Below are 19474 nucleotides of genomic sequence, written 5' to 3' on the forward strand. Positions count from 1 at the left end.
TGGAGCCGGGCAAAGCATCACCGTGACGCCGCCGGCAGTGAAGCCACGCGCAGCCATCTTTGATCCGGGCCGGGCGCTCTCGGCGCGGGGCGCTGTGGCGGCGGCCATTTTGAGTGAGGGCGCGAAGCCGGCGAGGCGCGGGGCGGGCGGTGTTGCCGGGGGGCGCCATGTTGGGTTCGGGCAGGCGGAGCGGCGGGGCCGGGCCGGGCTGAGGGGCCGCGGGACGAGGGTCGGAGGAGGGCGGTGAGTGCCGGGGCTGCCGGGGCCGGTCGAGGGCGGGGAAGGCCCTGCGGTGAGGGCGGGGAGCGGTTGGGTTCCCGGCCCTGCCGCCGCTTCCCCTCAGGGACGGGCCTGTTCCGGGCCTGGGCGCCCGGGGAGGAATTCCTTCCCAATGTCCCATCTAATCCTATTATCTTTCAGTTTAAACCCATTCCCCTCGTCCCGTCCCTCCATCCCTTGTCTCCAGTCCCTCTCCAGCTCTCCTGGAGCCCCTTTAGGCCCTGGAAGGGGCTCTCAGGTCTCCTTGGATCCTTCTCCATGTGAACACCCCCAGCTCTCCCAGCCTGGCTCCAGGGCAGGAATTGCTCCATCACCTCCTCTGGACTTGTGTTTTAACGTGACAACACTGTGTATCAACCACAATAAATTGCTTCATGTAAAGACTTAGGGGAAAAAAAAGGATATTTAGTCCAACACATGATTTCTTTCCAGCTGTGGTTGTCTTTAGGGATTATGAATTTCTCAGGGCTTAATCCCCTAATCCTCGGGAGGGTTTGTCATCCTTAGTCGTGCAAGTGGTGCTGCTTTTCTCACTCCGGGTTGTCATTTCTCGTAGGTGTGTCCAGCCTGCTGTGAAATGCTGAAGGGCAAACCTGGAGAAGGGATGAAATCCCTCAGCTCTTATCCCAGCAGGGAGGAACTGGGGAGCAGCTGGTGTGGTATGTGAAGGTTGGGTGCAAATCAGCTCCAAAGTCGAGCCCAGGAGAACAATGGGAGTGTGAACAGCTCCAGTCTGGTCATTTCAGGGAACTCATTTGCAAATCTACTGAAAAAAAAACCATAAATGCAGGAATTCTGCCTAATTTCTAACCAGCCTGATCCAGTGGAAGGTGCCCCTGGCAGGGGGTGGAAGGGGATGAGCTTTGAGGTCCTTCCAACCTTCTTGGGAATGGTTGGAGGTGAAACTGCAGGTCTGTCTTGGGAAAGGCACAAAGGGAAGTGGAATTGGAGCAGCTGGAGGTTCTGCCACGGTGCCACCACCACTAGATGTCAGTGGATGAAGGGAATGAAATTTGGGAGCAGTTTCTCCAGGATGCAGAGCTGGTGCAGCTGCTGCTCACCGGGATCCCAGCGGGGTTTGAGCTCCTCTTAATGATGTTCTTAAAACAGACCTTTTTAAACTCTCAGAATATTTTAAGTGGGATCTTTTTGAGGCTAAACCAGAAAGTTTAGAAGAGTAGGCTCACAAAACATCCCTGTGCTGGAAGGGACCCCCAGGGATCATCAAGTCCAACTCCTGGCCCTGCACAGGACGCCCCAAGTTTGGCAAATTCGATGATGGAGTTTCATCTTAAAATGACACAAAAGTGGGTTTTGGTTCTTAAGTCCTCTTTTATTTAAATATAGGCAGGTGCCAGATTGCCACTGGTTCATCAGAGATCTTTTGGTCCTGAAGATCTCATGGAATCTGAAACCTTTCCAGGCCTTGGGCCTCACTTGCTCTGGAGACCTGGCAAGGAGTGAGCTGCCATCACTTGTGTTAGTGGTGATATAAATTAGGAGTTGTTAGGAAGCAGAATAAACATTTGTAAAGTCCCTGAGGTTTCTCAGTCGCCTTATAAATAATGTTTATAAATTAGAATAATTCCCTGTAACTCTGTGTAGTTGTTTGCTGTGATCTCTTCCTGCAGGGTGAATTTACTGAAGTGTATTTAAAGCAACTGAGAGAAGCTCTATAGAATGAAAATACATCATAAAAATTACCCGAATTGCTACATTTTAATAAATCTCACTTGTTTTTTAGGTGCCATCTCAGCCCAGCTCTGGGGGGCTGAGTTACCCAAAGGTTGGGATGAAGCTGGAGAGCTGGAAATATCCAGATGTGAAGATCCAGGGTAGCTGCTGCTTTCACTTCCCCATCTTCAGAAGGTGAGTAGAGGTGGGTTCCCTCTGCTTTGGTTCCTGACTAATCATTTCAATACCTGGCTTTAGGTGCAGGTGATAGAGCAGCCCCAGGGATCTCTTGGGAAGACTGAGGAATTCCTGATCCAGTTCCATGTCTCTGGGTTGGGTTATTCCCACAAGGGCACTTTTCCTGGGGGATAACTGGGAATGGCTGCTGTTTGCTGGCTGGGTTTTTGGGCAGAGCCTGATCCTTGTTAGGCTGGGTCTGAGCAGGGCTTGGAGCCTGAATTGTTGTGTCACCAGCCTGAACTTGTTCCTGGCCTGGTGCAGTGAGTGATGTGCAAACAGGGCAGTGCAGACTTGGAGCCAGAGGAAGGAGCTGCAAGGCACAGGATTTAATGCAGTGGGAGTTCTGTGGAGCCTGAACCAGCAACAAGCCTGACCCAAATTTTTGAGTCTTCCCTTCTGCATAAAACTCTCCAGTGGCCTTGGGACACTTCAGAAACCAGCCCAAGAGCAGCAAATGTATTTAATGCACACTCTGTGCTGCTGAAACGGGGCTTTGTCTGCAGAATGACTTTGTATTTTCTACTTTTGCATTAAAGAAAACTATTACTGAGCTGCAGCACATCAGGAGGATGAGTTTGGAGGGAGGGGTGGGTTTATTTTATTTTAGAGCTGAGTGGACACTGAGCTGAGCCTAAACAAATGCCTGAGAGGGGAATCCTGGCCCTGCAGGTCTGCAGACACCACCAGCTGTGGGTGGGTGGCTTGGGGTGTTCCATGGGCCTGAGCAGAATCCATGGGCCTGAGCAGAATCCATGCACTCTTCCCTGGGGCTCTGGCAGCAGACACAGAGTGGAGCCTGTGTTTCCTGGCATCAGGAGCAAGGTCAGCCCAGCCTGGCCTACATCTTTCCTTTTTTTAAATTGTGATGGAAAAAAAAGAAAAGATCCAGGCTGATTTTTTGCTGAAAGCAGAAGTTTTTCACTTGGTTCCAGCTGATTATGGCCCCACTTCCTGGTCCCCTCCCTCCCCTGGGTCTCATAGGATAATCTAATTATTAAACAGCTCCAATAAAAGCACATCTTGCCCTGGCAGGAATAAAGCCTATTGATAGGCAGGATATTTTTGTGCCACCCTCGCCCTGTCCCTGCCAAAATGGGTTATTTTTTTGGATTTGTGGTCTGCTCCTTTAATACATTCCTTCCAGTCTAGGCAGAGCTCTCCAGCTGCCTGGCACTGCAGTTAATTCCTTGCTTCCCAATCCAGTCTGCTCCTGAAGGAGAACTCTGCTCACATTGCCCAGCCCGGTGACACAAACCCTCCCAGGTGCAGGAAACATTTGTCACCCAGGAGGACCCTGAAGTGGGAAGGGAAGGTGGAACCTGATCCTTTTTGGCACTTTCCATGGGCAGCTCTTCTCCATCCGACTCTGGGTGACCATTCCCAGCCTGTGGAGCTCAACTTCCAGCTGGCAGGAACGTCTGGGACACAGGAAGAGGTTGTAGGGTGTTAAAAACAGGCTGTATGTGAGTACAGAGAATTAACTTTGCTAATTAAAGAGTGATCCCGAATCACTGGGGGGGGATAATTTAGGGATGTGCCTGTGTGGATCCAAAGTGAAAATCAGAGGAAGGGAACAGAGAAGCAACTGTCACCCCAGACTGGAGGGTGGAGTGTGTTTGGAAATAAGGAGCCTTAAGATAAAGAGTAAGGTGGAAATAAGAGCCAGAGCTGGGCAAAACTTTTGGAGAGGAAATCCAGCCAGTTTGGTCCATGGAGTGACTGTTGGGATGGCCTGACACGCTCCAGGATCCAATATCCATCCAACTGGCAGCTTCCTCCTTCCTTTGGGTTCCTGGGAGGCCGGTGAGCTCCGAGCCTTAATGCTGAGGGAGCCAGAAAGCCACCAAACTGAGGGCAAATTGTCCTTGTGGGATGGATGGAGAATGGGAGACATGACAAAATGGCAGCTGTGGCTTTTACACCACTTAATTGTGGGATATGGTCACTGGCCTTTATACCTCTAATTAGAGGGGGGGGAAAAAACTGTTTATGCCTCTAATTAGGAAAAAAACATTATCTTAGTTGGAGCAAACGTAATTAAAGCTTGGGGTGAGCACTCTTGGTGCTCTGTGGGACTCGTGTCCTGTTAGAAAGTGCTGCAAAATGGCTGTTCCTGGGCTCCTGTGCCAGCTGGAACTGCTGATTTCCTTTGAAACTCCTGCTTTTCTAATTATTCATGGCAAAATAAAGCTCCTTCCCATATGAACTCCTGGCTCCCTGAGCTCCAGGGTGAGCCAAGTAGGTGATTTCCTTCAGCCTCTGTGTTTTTCCTAATTACACTGTGCCAGTTGTTACCCACAGTCAGAGTTACCTGTGCTTCCCAATGCTGCAATTCCACGTTGAGAAAGGCTCAGCAGCACTTCTGGGAGGGGAGTTTGTCTTGGGGTTGCCTCGGACCTGTAAGGGGATAATATTTTCTGGTGCCAAATCCAGCCCCTTCTGTGAAGTTTTTGTTTCTATGGCCCGTTTTTGGTACTTTCTCCCATTGAATTCAGAGGAGGAGAGGGAGGCAGAGCTGTGGGAGCTGCCAGGCAGGAGCTGGTGCATGAGCTGGAGCTTTTATTGCTGCAAACTGGGAAACCAGGGGCTTTGCCTCCCCTGAAAACATAAGACTTCCTTTAACACCTTCTCCTAAGCAAGATACTCTTCCTTTATTGCATGTTTTACATCTGATTTTTTCAGCCCATGTTGCTCTGGGAAATCCTCCTGAGTCTCTGATGTTGGTTAATTCCTGAATCCATGTCTTTGTGCGTGGGAGGAGAGACAAGTTCATCCCTCAGGATGAGCCAGGTGGGATCTCCCAGTGTAAATCCCAATTCCTGGTGTCCCCCAGGTGTGTCCCTTGGAACACTCCAGTCCCAGCTCCTGCCCCTTGGGCAGGGGGTTCCCCCGGCGCCATCAGCACTAATAAAACTGGGAATCACAAAGAAAACTGGGAATCAAACTTCTGTGTGTGAGGGAGGGATCCTAAAGAGGATAATCCCTCTGTCCCTGCTGTGTGTGTTTTCCAGGAGAAGCTGTGGGGTCCCAGCAGTGGGAGGAGGAGGAGGATGCAGCAGCAGGTACGGAACAGGTTTGATTGGAGCTGCAGCTCCTGCTTCAAATTGCTTTGGGGATAATTGAGTGACTCCTCTCCCTGTGTCCCTTTCCATGCCCTGTTCCAGGGTTGGCAGTGGACAGGGGGGATTGCTTTGAAGTGCTCTCCTGCTTTCTGGATGATTCACAGTGGTAGGAGAGGCTTCCTGCCTTGCCATGACTTAGGGAAAAGCTCCATTTCATAATGTCTCCTTACTCTTAGCAGGGCTTGTGTCTGTTCCCAAAACTCCCACTGTTTTCACTGCAGGCATGACCAGACTGTGAAATAGCTTGGCTGGGCTGGTGAATAATCTCTGAGGCTCTTTTAATAAACTGCAGTTTTATTTATCTTGCTGCTCTTTAGAGCTTTTCATCTCCAAACATTGGAGTGCAGAAACTGTCCAGCAGTGAAACTCAGCCGTGGCTCTTGGGGATAGAGTGGGAGGCAGACAGGCAGGCATTTTTTTACTCCACAGTTTGGAGTGAGAGGAATTTTGTTCAAGGACAATGAGGGAAAGCTTAGCTTGTGTGCTGAGTGACCCTTTGATCTTCCACGTTCATGCTCAGCTGATCAGGACTTTAAATCTAAGCTCTGTCTCCCTCCTCCCCACAGCAAACAGCCAGAAATGTAATCTCCCCTGGGACTGGCCCAGGAGGGCTGGGCTGCAGGGGCAGCTGCTGGGCCCCACACGGGCCCTGTGCCCCTGTCCCCTCCTGCAGGGACACCCTGGAGCTCAGGGCTGGGTGGCACTGGGAGCTCAGGGGTGGGTGGCACTGGGGGTGGGTGGCACTGGGAGCTCAGGGGTGGGTGGCACTCGGGGTGTCTCAGAGGGACAAGGCCAGGCTGTCCCACAGAGTGTGTGACACTCATGGCTGCAAACCCTGAGGTTTCAAACTAGGTTTGAAAGTAGGTTTAGGTTGGATTCTGGGAGGAATTCTTGGCTGGGAGGGTGGGCAGGGGCTGGGATGGATTTCCCAGGGAAGCTGTGGCTGCCCCTGGATCCCTGGAAGTGTCCAAGGGCAGCTTGGATGGGGCTTGGAGCACCTTGGGACAGTGGGAGGTGTCCCTGCCCATGGCAGGGGGTGGCACTGGATGGGCTTTTAGGTCCTTCCAACCCCAACCCATGATCCTGTAATTCCAAAGTGTTTGTAAATGTGGTGAAGTGACTTTGGCTTCCTGAGGCTCTGGAAAGTGGGAGCAGTTCCTGGTGCTGGGCAAGCAGAGGAGGCTCCAGAAGGTGCTGCCCAGCACCTGGAAAGGAGCAGGCAGAGGATGATAAGAGGCTGGATCCTTGACCTGCAGCCCTCGAGCACTTGTAAAAGGTTGTGTTACTGCAGCACTTCATCAGGATCTTTAATTCCAGGCTGGAGTGCAGCCTGTGGAATGTGGGACCCGAATTCCCTCACACTCTGGGGTGTGTGTCTGTCAGGGCAGGACAGGGAAGGGCCTCTTCTGCTGCAGATAAATTTGGGGGGCTGATAACGTGCAGCTCAGCTGAGCCCCTTTGATAGGCACCAGCTGGAGCTTTCCTGCCTCCAAATTAACCCAAAATGTGGGGGTTTAAACCTTTGGAGAAAGCAAAACTTGGCCTGGAGTCAGAGTGGGCCTTTATTTAATTTGCTCTCTCTTATCTGCAGGGTGAGCTGTGGTGGGAACAGGCAGAGGCCCAGCTGTGTGACCTTCCTTGTGCTGGAACAAAACAGCCCCAGAGCAGGGAATATTTTTAATTTCTCCCAGCTGTGGGTATTGGGTTCTAATCGCTGTGCCCTAAAAAAAGACTGTTCTCAGAGAAACTGAAAGTGAATTTGAATGTTGAGGTTGGGAGGCCCTAAAAAAGCTGAGCCACCACTTCATCAGTGAGACAATAATATGGTCAAAACTTCTCTATTTGGCACTGGTAGCTGTTTCTCATGGCAGTTCTGTGTTCTTTTGAACACCTGTGCTTGGCAGTTCCCTCTCCGTTTTTTTTCCCTTATATTTAATAACTTTTTACTTTGCTAAGAGTTCTTGTGGACCTTGGGAAGGGAATATTTTTGGGAAGGGTGCCTTTCCTTGAAGAAGCGTCTGTACACGGAGGAGCAGCAAAATCAGGGATGGATTTACCTCTGGGATAGGGAGAACTGTTAAAACAGACACTTGAGGGCCCTTTTTTTAGTTTAAAACTTCATTTTAAGCTGTGAGGTTGAGTGAATAGGGAAATACTGAAGTGTTTTTTTGGGTAACTCTCAGAAATGCCCCCTCGGTGCTGCTGTTCTGGAATGTTCCCTGCCCACCCTTAGGGCACCCTGGGAACGCACCATTGTGCTCTGCCCTTATCAGGGATCTGCAGGGCTCCTTCCTGCAGGAGATAGGGCAGTTTGGGTGGGGGGCTGATGGGTTTGGGGGCTGAGCAGTTGGAGGGGGATGCTCAGTTTGGGGGGGCTGACCATCTTGGGGGGGGGATGCTCAGTCTGGTGGTTGATCAGTTTGGGGTGGGGAGATGATCAGATGGATGGGCGGAAGATCAGTTTAGTGAATCGGTTTTGGGGGTGGATGCTCAGTTTGGGGGTTGGATGCTCAGTTTGGGGGGTGGATGCTCATTTTGGGGGGGGATGCTCAGTTTGGGGGGTGGATGCTCAGTTTGGGGGGGGATGCTCAGTTTGGGGGGTGGATGCTCAGTTTGGGGGGTGGATGCTCATTTTGGGGGGGGATGCTCAGTTTGGGGGGTGGATGCTCATTTTGGGGGGGGATGCTCAGTTTGGGGGGTGGATGCTCAGTTTGGGGGTTGGATGCTCAGTTTGGGGGGGGATGCTCCCTTTGGTCCATCCTGTTCCTCCCTCCTCTCCAGCCCCAGATCCGCAGTTCCTGCCCCATCTTTGCTCCCACCGGTAACGGCAACACCCGCCCAATCCCCACGGGGACACCACCCGTGCCCCAGGCTGGCACAGGGCCAGGCTGCTGTGCCCCCTCCTGCCCTCCCCTGTCCTTATCTCCCCGTGCCACAGCTCCCCCCTCCCGGGCAGGCACAGCACCCCACCCTTCACTTGGCCTGAGGTTCCCTTTCCTTCCTGTCCCTAAACCCTGGGACTGTGTCTCTCTGGGGTCCAGGCCTGGAGCTGTCACAGGGGGAGTTTGCTCAGGGGGTCAGACTTTATGGACGCTGGGAATGGCTGTGGGGCCCCATTCCCCAAAATCCTGTCCTTTAGTACTTCCAGCTTCAACTTCACCTCCCCAAAATCCTGAGCATTCCTACCGTCCTACCCAGGAACTGCCATTCCTGAGGCAGTTTTCCCCCTTTCTGGCTCGTTCCTGAGCCCACAAACAGGTCTGTCCCCAGACATATATATATATATAAAATATATAAAAATATAATATATATATTATTTTTGTATCTATATATAGTTTACATATTTTTGTTTTATACATTACATATTATGTATATTTATATATAATATATTACATTATATATATTTTTTTTTTATATATCTATATTATCTCTTCCTTCAGCCTGGGAGGGGCTGCAGGGGGATATCTGGGGTTTCAGATGGTTCAGGGGGTGGGTGCCCCAAACTGGGAGTTCTCTCAGCAGTAGAACTTTGAGGGGCAGAGTTTTCCACAGCAGGTTTTTCTGGTTTCAAGGCAAATAACAACTTGTTGTGCCCCGTGCTCAGAGCAGGGCTTGGGGAAGGGGAAAAACCCCTAAAAGGTGGTGAAAGGGAAAAAAGTCCTAAAGAGGTGGTGAGAGGGGAAAATCCCTGAAAAGATGGTAAAAGGGAGAAACCCTTAAAAAAGATGGTAAAAGAGAAAAATTCCTAAAGAGTGGTAGAAGGGAAAAATCCATAAAAAGTTGGTGAAAGGAAAAAAAAATCCCTAAAAGGGCAGTAAAGGGGGAAAGTTATTAAAAACTGGGAAAAGGGAAAAATCCGGGAAAACTGGTCAACAGCCCCTGAGCCGCTCAGCCATGGGGCTGGGGCTGGGGCTGGAGCGGGGCCGTGGAGCCGGGTGCCGATGGCCCGCACGGTAATTTTGGACTGATTTTAGGCTTTTTTGCCTCATTTTGCGACTCTCGTTCATCGCCGCTTCCCCGGGGATGGGAAAGCCCGGGACGGCCGTGCCCGGTGCTTCCAGGGATGGGGTGGGAGGGGGACGAGGCGGGATCAGGATTAGGATCGGGATTAGGATCGGGATCGGTTCCCATCCGCCGAAAGGTGACAGAGGAACCGGCCCCGCCCACGTGTCTCGTCACCGCGTGGGCTCTGCCCTGCGCTGATTGGCTGAGGCGCTGCTGTGGGCGGGGCAAAGGGCGTGGCTTCACGCGCCCCTCTCTCTCTGATTGGCTCTGCCTCCAGCAGTGACGCCTCCTGGCGGTCCTGATTGGACACCGCTGCGGCGCGTGCGAGGCGGAGCGCGCCGAGCGCTCTCATTGGCTTCCCCTTGGTGTGGGCGGGGCGCCGGCGGCTGGGCAGCCAATGAGCGCCGCGCTAGACCCGCAGGCTCCGCCCCCGACCGCTCATAAGGGGCGCGGGCGTCGCGGGGGGCTCAGAGCGGCGGGCGGGCGGGCCATGGCCGGGGTGGGTGTCGCGCCCTCCGGCCGCGCCGGCCCCGGGGGGCTGCACCCGCTCCGCACCACCGTCCCCTTCCAACTGCAGCAGCGCCGCGGAGACGGGGCCCGCGCAGGTAACGGGGGGACCCGCGTGGCCCCGGCACCCGCAGAGCACCGGGGGTTCTGGATCGGCCCCCGGGTGGGGGCTCCGAAACGGCCCCTCCGGCACCGGCTCGGGGGGTCCCGGGGCTGTGCGGGCAGGGCCGGGCTCAGCGATCCCTGTGCCCCCGAGGCTCCTCCGCAGTGATGGTGCGGGGGTGGAAGCGAAAGGGGAGCGGGAGAAGCGAGGGCAGAGGGGGGGACGGGGACAGGGAGCGGGGGGACACTCGGCCCCCCTGGAGGGGCCCGGGCTCTGAGCTGGGACCCCCGAGGGGGGCACCGAGCCCCTGCTGCTTCTCCCCTGGCAAGGAGTTGCCCGTTTCGAGGTGGTTTCACCAAAAAAGCCCCGAAAACCCCGGCCCTGTGTTTTGTGCAGCTGATCCGTCTCGATAAAAAGCAGGAATTCGGTTTGCCCCGATGGTAATTCGTCCCTAATTGCACTTCTGAGCTCTCCCTGACCGCTCCAGGAATGCTTAAATATAACTTTTTAGCGGCCTAATAATAGTCTTTGGCTTTTCTCTGTGTGTGTGTGTTACTTTTGGCAGTTCCCGGGGCTGCTCTTGGATGCGGGGTTGCTGCTTGGCTGCTCGTTATCTCACGGAGTATTAAAATAGCAGTGAAGCGCTTTTGGGGTTAAACGTGAGATCAGAGCTGTGGGACAGGGGGAGAGATTTCTCCCGCTGAATTCGGTGGTGTCTGCCCGGTGCTGGTCCCTCGCTCGGTGCAGGGGTGTTTAATCTGCTCTGCTGGGAATTCCCCCGGGAGAATGAATGGCCCTTCCCGGAGTGTCCCTGCTCCAGGCTCCCTCCTTCCTGCCGCTGGCAGGGCTGGTATCGATCAGAGGAGCTGTTAAAAAGCTTTCTGCTCAATTTGCACTTGAAACGAGTTAATGAAATAATCCTTTCGAGTGCCAGCCTCCCCCTCTCGGCGAAATCGAGGTGAAGCTGCTGTTAATTGGGCAATTACTTTGCTGTGCGGAGAAAATCGGGGAAATCCCGAAGGAATGGGAGCCGGGCTGTCATCCCTGGGCTCTGTTGGAGCTCTGGGCTGTCCCTGCTCCAGAGTTCCATGGATCCCATGCAGCTTTCCCAGGGCAAAGTGGCCGGAGCTCCATTCCTCCCTGGCTCTGTGCCTCGCTGTGCAGGCTCTGGGAGCTTGGATTTTTCCTCTTGCTCATCCCGGTGGTTTCCTTGCAGCTCTGGAAGGGTTGGAGTTCCCATTGCTCTCCTCCCTTCCATGTGCTCCTGGAGTGTGTGGGAGCTGCAGCACAAACTGGGCAGGATTGAGCCCAAAACTGGGATGATGGGGTTTGTCTCCTCACACTCCACACACGGGATTATTGGGCTCAAACACTGAGAGGGACCTGGAGCCCATCCTCTGCAGAGCCTGAGGGCACTGAGGAGGGCTCTGTGTGTTACCTTTGCATCCAGCTGTAAATTCCAGGTTCCTTCTCCTTCCTGAAGCCCCTTCCCGTGGGAATTGTTCTCTTTCTCCACCCACCCGCTGGTTGTTTCACCCCATCATTGCCCCTGGGTGTAAATTCTCTTGCACTTGGGGTGAAAGGAGCTTTTTCTCCATGAAATCTTAAAGCTCGTGATGAGCCAGGAAGCTGAAAATCCAGACCCACTGGATACACCTTGGCATGGCAGAATCCCTGGAAAGCCTCCCTGCCTGGCCAGGGCTCAGCCCATCATGGTTAAATTATATTTCATTATATTTAAGTGTGTTATTTGATACTTGATCAGTTTAGGATGGCCCTTCAGGGCCACAAACCACAAGTGTCAGGGCTGAACAGCAGGTCCCCACATTTCTGAGCACTCTGGTGCTGAAAGGTCTGTGAAATCCGGGGGGGAAGGAAGGAACTTTCACAACTGTCAGGAAAGTAGAAATGGGAACTTTGTTTTCTCCTTGCATTGTTTTTGGTTCAGCACCGAGGAGGATTCCTGAGGAAAAGGGGCCCTGGATGTGTTTAAGAGTTTGCTGGAGGCTCTTTTTTCTTGGTTCAGGTGCTGGGCTGGGCTGGAGAGGCTGTTTAGGAAGTTCTGAGTTCGGGGTTGGGAAAGAGGAGGGATAAGGAAAATTTCCACCTCCAGCACTGAGCTCTTGTCCCTTTTAACCCCATTTCCTGCTCTGGTCTGGGGCTGCTCCAGAGCCTTGGGAGCGGCCAAGTGGCTCCTGGAGATAGGGCTGGGCCTGTTATCCAGCAGCTCCAGAGGCCCAGGCACAGAAAAGGGCCCCAACCCTGGGGCTCGTGGCCAAGGGGCAACTGGGGCTCCCTGGAGGGCTGGGAGAGCCTGGGCTGGGAAAGGGACACTCCAGCTGCCTCCTCCTCCTCCTCCTCCTCCTGCTCCCTCCCCAGCCCTCAGGGCTTCCCTCAAACCACCCAAACTGTTCAGGAGCGGCTCCAATTCCTGGGGAGGAATCCCGGGTGATCCACTGGAATGTCTGGTGGGGGATTTCGTGGAGCCACCCAAGGGCTGCAGGGAAATCTGAGCTTAGAGGAGAACCCTGGGGTCAGTGGGAACAGTCTGGGATCAGTGGGAATGATCTGGGATCAGTGGGAACAATCCCTCAGGGATCAGTGTGAACAGTCTGGGATCGGTGGGAACAGTCTCTTGGATCAGTGTGCACACTCCCTCTGGGATAACCAGGAACACTTGTGGGGCAGAGGAGCACGTGGAGGGTGCCCCTCACCCTGAGCCCACCCTGCTCCAGTGGGGCTCCCGCTCCTCATTTTCCAACCCAGACTGGGAGCAGCACCTCTGGGAGCAGCACCTCTCCATTCCCTTGGCAGGGAAGAGCTGCTGGTGCGAGGGTGGGAATTCCCTGGGCACGATGGGAGCAGCAGGACCTGATTCCCCAAACCAGGCCGTGTGTGCCCGTGTCCCTGCAGTGCCCTGGGCTGGTCCCTGGGCCGGTATCCCATTATTCCAGTGCAGCTGTTTGGTGTTCCAATGGCTCTGGAAGCTCACATCCCTCTCTCTCTCCCAGCCAGTGTTCCTTGTGCCATTATCCCATCATTCCAGTGCAGCTGCTGTGGTGTTCCAATGGCTCTGGAAGCTCACATCCCTCTCTCTCTCCCAGCCAGTGTTCCCTGGGCTGGTATCCCATCATTCCAGTGCATCTGTTTGGTGTTCCAATGGCTCTGGAAGCTCACATCCCTCTCTCTCTCCCAGCCAGTGTTCCCTGTGCCATTATCCCATCATTCCAGTGCAGCTGTTTGGTGTTCCAGTGGCTCTGGAAGCTCACATCCCTCTCTCTCTCCCAGCCAGTGTTCCCTGTGCCATTATCCCATCATTCCAGTGCATCTATTGCAGTGTTCCAGTGGCTCTGGAAGCTCACATCCCTCTCTCTCTCCCAGCCAGTGTTCCCTGTGCCATTATCCCATCATTCCAGTGCATCTATTGCAGTGTTCCAATGGCTCTGGAAGCTCACATCCCTCTCTCTCTCCCAGCCAGTGTTCCCTGTGCCATGGCCCTGGAGCAGCCGGGCCGTTCCCGCCGGACCTGCTCCCTGGATCCCATCCTGGGCTCGTACCTGCTGGGCCAGTGGCCCCGGGACAGGGACAGCCCCCCCTGCACCAGGGACAAAGCCACCCAGGTACGGACACGGGCGGGAATTCCAGCGGGAATGTTCTGGGAAGGGTTTTTATCCCTTTGTGCTGCTCAGCTCCGGCTGAGGGGGCAGAGCTGGAGTTCCCTGGGCCTGGGTTGGAGGCCTCTTCCCTCTCCAGGACTGGCTTTATATGGAAATAGAAATAACTTTGTAAGATGTGCCTGGGGACTGCTCCGAGCCCGGAGAGGGCCGAGGGCAGGGAAGGAAGTTCACTCCCTTTGCTGATCACATTCCCAGCCCTGATTCCATGGATTGCAGAGCGGAGCTGCTTTTTGGGAACACGGGGAGAGCTGCCAGTGCTGGGGCTGGGGGCTGGGAGCTGGGGGAGGCAGCTGCTCCCTCCGTGCTCCATCTGCAGCCCAAAGCCTGGGATTGGGTTCACCCTGGAGCTCCAGAACTGAGGAACTGAGGCCTCCCAGCCAGCTGGGTGTTCCCAGAGCTCTGGGTGTTCCCAGAGCTGGGGGAGGCTTTTCCCCTCGGTGTCTCCATGCAGGAAGTGCCTGATCCCTGTGATCCCTGTGTCACAGGGCAGGAGTGTCCCCAGAGGGGTGGGTTGGTGTCCCTTGTCTCACTGTGGTGACTGAGCTGCTGCCTTGGGACAGCTCTCCTGCCCTGTGTCCATGAGCTCCAGTTTCCCAGCAGGCACAAATCCGGCCAAACTGGCCCAAATAAACATGGGAATGTCCTAAATGCACACTGGGGCCATGGAGGTGATTCAGGGATCCCTGGGAGAGCTGGGGGTGTTCCCCTGGAGAACAGAAGGCTCCAGGGACACCTCAGGGCCCCTTCCAGGGCCTAAAGGGGCTCCAGGAGAGCTGGAGAGGGACCTGGGACAAGGGATGGAGGGACAGGACACAGGGAATGGGTTTGAACTGAGAGTAGGGTTAGGTGGGATATTGGGAAGAAATTCCTCCCTGGAGGGTGGGGAGGGGCTGGACTGGATTTCCCAGAGGAGCTGTGGCTGCCCCATCCCTGGCAGTGTCCAAGGCCAGGCTGGTGGAAGGTGTCCCTGCCCTTGGGGCAGGACCTGGCTGTGCTTTGAGGTCCCTCCAGCCCAACCCAGTCCCCAGTTCCACAATTACTGAGTGGTGTTGACGAGGGGAGACCAGCCCAGGGCAGGGGGTGATCCCAGCGCCTGCAGGCTCCAGGAGCAGCCTCTGAAGCCCTGCCCTGTGATTGTCCTCAGCCCTGTGATTGTCCTCAGCCCTGTGATTGTCCTCAGCCCTGTGAGTGTCCTGTGAGTGTCCTGAGCCCTGTTTCTCGCCCCAGACCCCGCAGTCGTGGCCCGAGGTGGCAGCAGGGCCGGGCAGTGCCAGGGGCGGCTCCGAGCACCGGCGGGAGGTAACGGAGACCCCGGGCTGGGAGGGAGGGGGGGAGCCAGGAGAGCTTGGGGAACGAGCCCTCAGCCCTTGTCCCAGCCCTGACCCCGGGATCCAGCTGCAGGGGGATTTGTGGCTTCCCTCCGGGGCAGCTCAGGGTGCTGGGAGTGGGTCCAGCAGGGAATCCTCGCTCTGGGTGGAGGATAACCTGGATCCACCAGGGAACAGCTCTGCCCACAGGGGGACGAGGCCTTGGGAGAACTCCAGGCCCATCCTTGGAGCTGCTGCTCCTGGGATTGTGTCTGCTCTGGCACTGCCAAAGGGGCCGAGGGGGAGGAGGAGGAGGAGGATGGGTTTGGAGAGGTGTGGGTTGGGGGTGTTGGTTTGGAGAGGTGTTGGCTTGAGGAGGCGTTGGTTTGGGGGCGTTGGTTTGGGGAAGGTGTTGTTTGGGGGGGTTGTTTGGGGATGTTGTCCCTGGTCTCCTGCTCCCACACTGATCCCCAGTGTCCCAGATTGCCAAGCTGAAGCAGCAGCTCCAGCGCACGAAGCTCAGCGGCAGGAATGGGAAGGAGAGGGAGAAGAGCTGCCCATTCCCAGGGGATCACACGCTCCGTGGATCACTCCAGGTACATCCACACCCCCCCTGCTCCCTGTCCCCCCATCCCAGTGAGGGGCAGAGCGAAACCCCCCTGGGAAGGGCCCCAAACCTCCTGGGCTGTGCTTTCCTCAGGCCTCTCGTGCCCGAGGAGGGAGGATTTCTCCTCCTCTCCAGCACATTCCCAGGATTTCCTCGGCACTCAGGGAGTTCACAGGACTGTCCTGTCAGTGTTCCCCAGCCCAGGGGCTCTGGCTGAGCCCTGGGAGCTGAGGGTGTGCAGATCCAGCTCTGACTCCCGGCATTCCCGACTCTTGCAGGACTCTCCCTCGGGCTTCCCTTCTCCATGTCCCGTCCTGAGGCTCAGCCCCTGCCTGCACAGGAGCCTGGAAGGGCTGAACCAGGAGCTGGAGGAGGTGTTTGTGAGGGAACAGGGAGATGAGGAGCTGCTGAGGGTGAGTGAAGGTCACGGACTGTCTGGAATCTTCTGGAAACCCTTCCCTCCTAGAGCTCCGCCTGGTTCTGTTTCTCAGCCCTGGGGACAAGTCCCCATGTCCAGGTTTATGATGGAATCACAGAATCTCCTAAGTGGGAAGGGATCCACGAGGATCCACAGAGTTCCTGCCCTGCAGGTCAAAGCTCTCCCAGGTGCCAGGGGGTTTCCTGCTCCTCTAATCCTTTGCTCCCTCCCAGATCCTGGATGTCCCAGACGGGCACAGGGCGCCGGCGCCCGCCCAGCCAGACCCCCTGGACACCCCCCTGGACACCCCCCTGGCCCTGGAGCCAGGAAGTGGCAGCTGGAACAGCCTCTCCTTGCCCCCCTCCCCATCCCTGCAGAGCCCGGGAAGGCCCTCGGAGGCACAGCCGGAGCCAAAGGAGAAAGGTGAGATGGAACAGGGCTGGGAAATCTGGGGGACACTGAGGGGGGGCAGAGCTCCTGGGCTGCTCCTCCCTGGCTGTGGGATGGGCTGGGAGTGGAGCTAAGCTGGGAGACAGTCCTGGGAATTTGGAGTTACAGCTCCAGGAGTTCCCCTCCTCCATGGGGGTGCTTTCCAGGCTGTGAGCTGGGATGTGGCTTTGGGAATATCCTGAGCTGGGAGGGACCCACAGGGATCATTCAGCCCAACCCCTGGCCCTACCCAGGACACCCCAAAATCCCCCCCATCCCTCAGAGCATTATCCAAACCCTCCTGGAGCTCTGGCAGCCTCGGAGTCGTGCCCACTGCCCTGGGGAGCCTGGGCAGTGCCAACCACCCTCTGGGGGAAGAACCTTTTCCCAAAATCCATAATATCCATCCTAACCCTTCCCTGACAAAGCTCCAGCCATTCTCCTGTCCCTGCTCCAGGGAGCAGAGCTCAGCCTCTTCTCCCCCTGAACATTCCATAACCTGCAGCCCTGGGGGGTCTGAAAGAACATATTCCCTGTTGGATTCCTCTTTGGAAAACTATTCCAAATCCTCTTTCCCTTCCCTCCCAGAGGGGAGCAGCCCTTCTCCAGTGCTGGCCTTTGCCTCCTCCCCTCGTCCCAACCACAGCTACGTGTTCAAGCGGGAGCCCCCCGAGGGCTGCGAGAGAGTCCGAGCCTTCGAGGAGACCCTGTGAGTGTGGGGAGCCCTTGGAAAAGTGCTGGATGATCCCAGGGGATGCTGGGCAGGGGCAGCTGAGGCTCCTGGGAAAGCAGGGATGGGGGAAAAGGCTCCCATGGAAAAGGCTGCTTGGGGCCTGGGGACCAGAGCTGGAGGAGGAGTGCTGGGAGAATCCCGGGATTCCTGCACTTCCCAGGCCTCTTGAGGGGGAGATGGTTCTCCCCTAAATCAATCAATGGGATCTCCTATAAATCAGTGGGATCTCCCACGGATCAGTGGGATCTCCCACAAATCAGTGGGATCTCCTATAAATCAGTGGGATCTCCCACAGATCAGTGGGATTCAAGGCCAGCAGCCCCTGGGTACCCGCTCCCAGCAGCAGCTGCTCTTGGCACATCCCCTGCTCTCCCTGTGCCTGCTGAGCCTTTCCCTTGGGAATTGCTGTCCCTAATCCGTGCCCTCTGTGTCCCCTCAGCTGCTCCAGCCCATCCCAGCCTTTCCAGCCTTCCTGCCCGGACAAGAACAAGGTTCACTTCACCCCCTCGGGCTCCGCCTTCTGCCCCGTCCGCCTGGTGCAGCCGCTCTTCCCGAACGTGGGATTCCTCTTCCGGGGCTTCCCGGCTCCCCCCGGCCCCGGCACGGGCCCCTTCCCCCCCTGCCAGCCCCCCCCAGCCCCCCCGGCTCCCGCCCGGAATTGCGAGCCCTGGAAGCGCGGCCAGGCCGAGGAGGGCGTCGTGTTCCAGAGCTCCCTCGTGGTGTGAATCCCTTGGGAAGGGCGGCACCGGCACCTCCGGCTCCTCAGGGCCTTGGAGGTGGGATGTGGCAGCCCCTGGGATCGGGAATTGGGGCGGAATTCCCCCCAGGATGGCAGAGACTGGGAAGGACAACGTGCCGTGGATCCCTCGTGCCGGGGGGCTCGTTCCTGGAGCCTCCCCACTCCAAAGCACTTTCCCGGGTTGGATTGTCCTTGTTCCCTGTGGGAAGAGCAGAGGCAAATCCCTGCTCCTCTAGGAATGAGGGGGGGGCTGGGAAGACTCAGGTGGGGCTTCCCAGCACCTCCTGTCCCTGCTGGGACTGGGGAGAAGGGGCTGGAGCCACCCTTGGAATTCCAGGCTGGAATTGTCCCTGCACAGCTCGGGTCCCTCAGGGAGGGCGGGAAAGCAGCAGGTTCCTGGCTGTGCCTCCCCTTCCCTGCTCCAAACCTGGAGCCTCCATGGATCTCCTGGACTTTGTGTGGCTGAGGGTGACCTTGAGCTGCTCTCCCTGCCTTCTCTGCCCTTCCAGGAGCCTGGTGCTGCAGGGAGAGGGCATGGAAGTGGGATCTGGCAGCACACACAGATCCTGCAGCTTCCCAGAGAAACTTCCTGAGCCGAGAGCCCAGATGGGCCTGGGGGTGGAGGGAGGTCCAGGACCCTCAGCCTCATCCAGGGGGATCCAGGACTCTTGGCCTTATCCAGGGGGGTTCTGGGACCCTCAGCCCCATTTGAGGGGATTCCAGAACCTTTGGCCTCATCCAGGGGGATCCAGAACCCTTGGCCTTATCCAGAGGGATCTGGGATCTTCAGCCCCATCCAGGGGAGGTCTGGGACCCTCAGCCTTATCCAGGGGTGTTCCAAGACCTTTGGCCTCATCCAGGGGGATCCGGGACCCTCGGCCTCCCCAGGGCTGGACTCTGTGCAGGATCAGGAGCCACATCCAGCAGCTCCACCCTGTGATGCCTTTGGAGTTCCCTCACAGAGCAGGGACTGTGGAGCCTCTTCCCAGCAGGAGCTGGGAGCTGTGTCCTGTTCCAGGGGCTCTGGGATGTTTTGGAGCCGCTGCTTTTCTCGTTCCTGGTGTAGAAACTCTTTATTTTCTTCCAAAGACACTTATTTTTGCAGCCATTTGAGGTTTGTGTTTTATGTCCTGTGAAGAGGAACCTTCCCCCTGCAGCTCCTGCCTGGTGGTCACAGGGGGGGGTTTGGGGGGTTATTTTTTGCAAATGCTGGGAATGCCGGTGCCAAGGAAACAAAATAAACACTTCAGGCATCCAAAGGACTTCTCTGGGATTTAAGGGATGGGGTTTGGGGGCAGGTGGTGAGGGCAGGGACAGCCCACAGCCTGGGCTGGGGCGCACTGGGAGGGCGCTGGGGGCACTGGGAGGGTGCTGAGCTTTATGAGGAGGAGGTTGGGGCTCCCCTGGAGGGTTCTGGGGTCACTGGGGGGGCGCTGGGACTCTCCTGGAGGATGTTGGGGCCCATCGAGAGGATTTTGGGGCTCCCCCGCTCCGCTGCCCCGGCCGGTCCGTTCCCGGGTCCGGGCTTTGGGACCTGCGCGGCAAACCCGGCGCGGTGGGCGTGGCCTCCCCGGCGCTTCCCGCCAATCCCCACCCTCCCCTCGGCCCCGCCCCCCTCCCCTCAGCCAATCGCC

General features: G+C 56.4%; 1 protein-coding gene across 9 annotated transcripts; it reads left to right on the forward strand.

The window, feature by feature from the left end:
• Positions 1–93: 93 nt before the first annotated feature.
• On the forward strand, positions 94–19099 carry FAM117A (family with sequence similarity 117 member A). 9 transcript variants are annotated; one of them, XM_051803526.1, is made up of 10 exons: positions 94–243; positions 836–938; positions 2024–2148; positions 5205–5255; positions 13405–13550; positions 14835–14906; positions 15389–15510; positions 15800–15934; positions 16173–16362; positions 17541–19099. In XM_051803526.1, exons 3-10 carry the CDS (start codon positions 2072–2074, stop codon positions 18074–18076), a joined length of 1329 nt encoding a protein of 442 aa, XP_051659486.1. In that variant the 5' UTR covers positions 94–243; positions 836–938; positions 2024–2071; the 3' UTR covers positions 18077–19099. The 9 variants fall into 9 exon arrangements, with proteins under 9 accessions (XP_051659486.1, XP_051659491.1, XP_051659488.1 ...); XM_051803531.1 differs by having other exon boundaries at positions 13409–13550; XM_051803528.1 differs by having other exon boundaries at positions 13409–13550; positions 15397–15510.
• Positions 19100–19474: the final 375 nt, after the last annotated feature.

The sequence above is a fragment of the Manacus candei genome, unplaced genomic scaffold, assembly GCF_025592945.1.
Source record: "Manacus candei isolate 608988 ecotype Guabito, Panama unplaced genomic scaffold, ASM2559294v1 h1tg000058l, whole genome shotgun sequence".
NCBI classification, from domain to species: Eukaryota; Metazoa; Chordata; class Aves; order Passeriformes; family Pipridae; genus Manacus; species Manacus candei.